At 45.2% G+C, this 5,149-nt stretch overlaps 1 protein-coding gene across 1 annotated transcript; it reads right to left on the bottom strand.

Moving 5' to 3' along the window:
* Positions 1 to 479: 479 nt before the first annotated feature.
* Positions 480 to 5,149, bottom strand: zbtb26 (zinc finger and BTB domain containing 26). The gene is made up of 2 exons (XM_012881333.3): positions 5,014 to 5,149; positions 480 to 2,455 (listed from the first exon to the last, which is right to left on the bottom strand). The coding sequence occupies exon 2, from the start codon at positions 2,428 to 2,430 to the stop codon at positions 1,096 to 1,098; it is 1,335 nt and encodes a 444-aa protein (XP_012736787.2). The 5' UTR covers positions 2,431 to 2,455; positions 5,014 to 5,149; the 3' UTR covers positions 480 to 1,095.

Here is a 5,149-nt window from a genome sequence, read left to right as displayed (position 1 = left end):
TTTGAGCTGAACGTTGGTATGTTGTTCCACAGTTCTACCAGTAAAATGGCCGCCTGGACATCCTCTTGTGAAAGTTTAACAGCGGAAAAGTCGGTCATATAGTTTTGTCTGTTGCATGTGTAATGGCTGGCTGCTACGTGCGCTCTCACACTGTTTGCCCAACCTTAGCGGCAAGGGGCGTTGCTCATGAGATGGTGACGTCACGTGCGCTGTACGACATTTAGATATTAAAATCATACACCAAATAATATTATACATCAATAATAATATATAATGACATATTAAAATTATAGCCTAATTATATAAAAAAAGTCGAGTCTTTTTCTCAATTTCCGAGTCAGAATGATCTGAATGTAGGAGTCCGAGTCCAAGTTCGAGTCATCAGTGCTCAAGTCCAAGTCAAGTCACGAGTCTCTAAATTTAGCTAATGACTCGGACTCGAGTTCGAGTCTCGGACTTGAGTACTACAACACTGGTGGTAATAATTGGTTGAGTCATACAACTCAGGCCGCCATCTTCCACGTTGAACGAAAACGACTTCGTCTCCGCCGCTGTCCTTCACCCCACATCAGTTGCCTGATTGGTTGTCGCGGCGCAACAAGACAACAAAAGTTCAGAGTTTTCTACTCCAACTGTCCGTCGCAGGTGTCGCGTCGCTCCGGTTTCGCTTTAACCGCCAAAATGGGCCGTTTTGCGTCGCTAGCATTGCCTCTGTGGCCTCGCTTAGCGTCACGTCGCTCTCGTGTGGCAACTGCACACAGGGATATCATGTCAGTCTGTCGCTCGGGCTGACACGTTCGCGCTCAGTGTGAACGCACCTTTAGAAAGAACGTCCAGTCATCATGTTTGTGGTTCAGTGTTTAAGTTTCAAGTATGACACAAAGGCATCTGCACTGTATTGTACACAGAAGACAACAGTCCACAGTAACGGAGTCATGGTGAAGTGCAGATATGGTCGTTTCCTCCATTTAAAGCATATAGGCCGAGCACAGTGAGGATCTTTGAGAACTGATCATCTTATTTTTGAGAATAAAGAAAAAAAAAGAAAAAAACAAAACCTAAAAAAAATAAAAATGTAAAAATAAAAAAAGAATTCTACATTCGTCCAAAATCAAACTCCAGGCCGCCCTCGTGCAGGCTGCCTTCGTTGGCGTTGTCGAAGCTGTTCTTGCCGTGGATCTGTTTGAGGTGCTTGCGCAGCACGGGCTTGTGAGCGAACACCATGTCGCAGTAGTTGCAGCGGTGCGGCTTGTCCCCGCTGTGCAGGTTCAGGTGGTCCAGCAGCGAGCACTTCTGGGTAAATGTCTTGCCGCAGATCTTGCACTGGAAGGGCTTGATGCCGGCGTGCACGCGCATGTGACGGTGCAGGTTGCCCTTCTGCGTGAAGGTCTTCCCGCACAGGAGGCACATGAAGAGCTTGTGCATCTTCAGGTGGTTGGCGTAGTTCTCCAGCTGGCGGAAGACGCGGGCACACTTGGGGCACTGGTGGTACCACTGCAGGGGCTTGTCGTAGTTCCTCTGGTGTCCGCCGTGCTTCTCCGCCGCCGGGGAGGAGGGCGGGGGGCTGAGCGGGTAACCGGCCATGCCCGGCGGGACGGCCATCTCGCTGCCGCGGCTGTCCACGGTGGAGTTGATGAGCGAGTGCTGGGGCTCGGGGGAGTGTAATGAGGCGGGGGGGCTGGCAGAGAAGTGGCCGGTGATGGTGTTTTCAGCCACATCGTTCACAGACTCTACTTTGACTATGGTGATGTCGCTTTCCGCCAGACCAGGCCTCGGGCGCCTCCTCCAAACCTGCACCGGGCTCTTGGGCTGAATGATGACGTCGTCGTCATCCTCGTCACTCTCAACGTTGTTTTCTCCCCCGACCTGGCCCAACACTACTGCTTCATCCTCGTCCTCGTCCTCCTCGTCCTCCTCCTCGCCCTCGGGCACAGTCCGCGCCTGAGAGCGCTCGTGCTCCCTCTGAGCCTGGGAGGAGGACCCCTCGCCTCCCTTCTCCCTCCTCAGCTCCAGGTCCAACTCCAGCTGCCGTGAGCCCTGAGGTTTGATGAACTTGTTGAGGGCTTGGGTGCACTGCTCCACGATGTGGCCCATTTGGAGGAAGCTGGCCACCGTCAGGTAATGCACCAGCTCCAGCTCAGGAAACTCCAGCTGGCCGGTGTAACAGGAGAGCAGCAGCTGGCGGCCCACCTCCGCCTCCTGGATCATGGAGATCTGGACCTCCTTGGAGTCCTGCTGCAGAATGAACTGGTCCCTCAGGAAGGACGAGCCTGCGGCAAACACCACTTTGTGACCGGGAACCTCCAACTGGTTGATGCGGACGGTGACGTCGCAGAAGCGCCTCTGGTGTCGGAGGAGGTTCATCTTCTGCAGCATGGAGTCGCCGAACGTGGCGAATCGGAACTGCAGGATCACCTGGTTCTGGGCCATAGTGAACCACCGGGCAGCAGCACACCTGGTCAGGACACATGCAGACAAGAGGATCACGTCTCCTAAAGGAGCAGCACGTTAACCTTAGTGTGTGTTCTGACCGTGACTAGACGTGGGCCGCATGACAGACATTTTTTATGCCAAGACTTTTTACAGTGGAGTTACAATTTTTAGCACAGCATTTCTAAAACCAACTAATAAAAAAAAGTATACTAGTGCTTATATGCCTGGGCAGTATATTGAGATTTTAAAAATATTGAGATTTAGGACACCACACAGCTGAGATCAATACTTAAAGGAGCTATAACGACTTGTGGCTCAAATCGGTACAACAGCTTGCCAATCCCAACAATCTAATATGCCGTTTTTAAACGGTGTGTTGCTGTTGTGAATTTTTTTTACTTTCACCGAACAGGTATATTATGTTGTATTCTGTTCTATTTCTGGTCCGCTTCTCTTACTGACTTCCATGTTAGCAGGCTGCTGCTCATTTGCCAAGATAAAATACCAAATGCTGCGCTCTGTGCTGGGAACCCTGGGAACTCTCATATGATTGGCTCAGGAACCAGGAAGTAAACACGGGCTACCACTGAACCTCTAAGTTTGAAAGGAGTAAAACCTAACTAAGCCATTGTTGGTGGAGATTGTTTATAGGGAATGTTACTTCCATCCCAGGTGACAAATGAGAATGATTTAGGTTGATTTTATGGTAAATATCTTACTTATAGCTCCTTTAAGCCTTGAAGCACAATTAGTCTTAAACTGTTTTGCCTAAAGCAAAGAATGTATTATAATTTATACAGTAATCAACACCACTAAGTGAAAGTAAGAGCTAATTTATGAAGTTAAGGAAAAGGGAAGGTAATAAAAGTAACGCATCCATGTAAGATCATAGCCCAGCAATGGGGAGATTTCTCCACATAGACAACGCTACGACCTCCCTGCTTTGGAAGATCATCATCACCTTCTAATCCTTGATGACTTAAAATCGCCCAGTCCTAGATACCAACAGTTTAAGTTAGAATGCTGCTAAATAATAAATAAGCATGGGCTTGTATTAAATGAGACTGTTAACATATGATGAGCTTGCATAAATCAGCTACAACCTGTCAGTATCCAACTCTTAAACCTGGGGCTGGACTGCCAGATTTTGTAGTGAGACTTGATTAGAAAATATGTTAAACTTAAATTTAGGATGTATGTCAATTTGAAACAATTCAAACAAATATACAATGGCTCTCAAACTTTTACACAACCCTTGATAAAAAGTCTGACTTTGAGATGTGAAAAAAAAAAACAGATTTTTCACCATTTCTGAAAAATTAAAACATTTATTTGAGGAAAACATAAATAATACTAAAGATCTTTTGCCTCTCTTTGTTAATGATACTTTTGTCCAAATAATTTAGATCATTTGAGACCTCTCTGTAAACTATAACTCTTTAGTATAAAGTATGCAAATGAAAAATGTTAAAATCCCAAAAGAGCCGAACCTTATTTAAAGGCTGGTTACCCTAATCACTAAATGTTAAAACTGGATTCAAATATGAATTATAAATATTTGTTCTATAGGTGTGAAGACTTATGCAACTACATCGTAACATTTATTATTATTATTATTATTATTATTATTATTATTATTATTATTATTATTATTATTAATAATAATAATAATAATAATAATAGAATAATAATAATTATAATTTCTATATTTAGCCCCCTAACAGATTTGTTTTTCGATGAAATCATCGACGATATGTGTCAAATTAAGTGGAAAAGGTTTTGAATTTATCAGATTTTTTCAATAAAAGAAAACCTTGCAGTTTTACAAAAGCGTGCAGTGGGGACCGTTTTGAGATCAACTGTGTTTTGGATGTTATTTCTGCAAAGGATTTTTGCCATGGGCCCTGTTCTAAATTCCATGTCATCTCCTTGTTTTTAACTAGCTTTTTTTCTACCATGTTGTTTGTTTAGTCCTGCTGTAAAATATGGAGAGCCGTTCGGGAGCTAAAAAGAGAATCGGTTCTTTTTGGGGAGATGAGCCAAATGATCTGGATCTCGGAAAATAGCCGTAATTCCCATCACTATGAGAACTAGCCACACACATAAACAATATATTAAATATTGGTGAACACGGCCAACAGCCGAAAGCTATAATGCACTAGTCGATCAAATGAGTGAAAATAATACATTTATGCCATTGTTCTTCGCTTGCGACAAGCAGCTGACCATGTTATTTCTGTCAAATTGTTCATTTCTGAGCAATATTCGATGTCCGAGCTGACGGGGGAAATGGACTCATCAGTCCAGCTGACGGATCGTTCGTGCTCGCTTCCTATTTAGGAAAACGAGCTTCCAGAGAGCTCTTCCGGCCGTAACGACAGAAAATAACCCCGTTTGATGTAGACATGTTTAGGGTGCAGCTACATGCCTGTAATCCCTGAAAAGCGCCGTGGCAACGGCCTAGTCGGTAGCTTCCTGCTAACAGCTCAGGTGATTAGCGCAATCATAGCACACTATGCGCTTATGGCGTCTTTAATGCAGCTTCTAGCAGTAACCAGGCGCCGTGAAGCGGCTCCTTACCTGTTAACGATCCAGTGGTAGCTGGGTTGTTGTCGGCAGGATCCCGGCCTGTAAGGCTGCCTGTGGAAAAGAGGGAGCTGATCCGGATGCAAAACAATTAAAGGCCCAGTACCTGTGGACCATTTTTATGCCAAGT

This window comes from Fundulus heteroclitus, chromosome 12, assembly GCF_011125445.2.
Source record: "Fundulus heteroclitus isolate FHET01 chromosome 12, MU-UCD_Fhet_4.1, whole genome shotgun sequence".
Classification (NCBI taxonomy): Eukaryota; Metazoa; Chordata; class Actinopteri; order Cyprinodontiformes; family Fundulidae; genus Fundulus; species Fundulus heteroclitus.
This window is presented reverse-complemented; position numbering and strand designations above follow the sequence as displayed.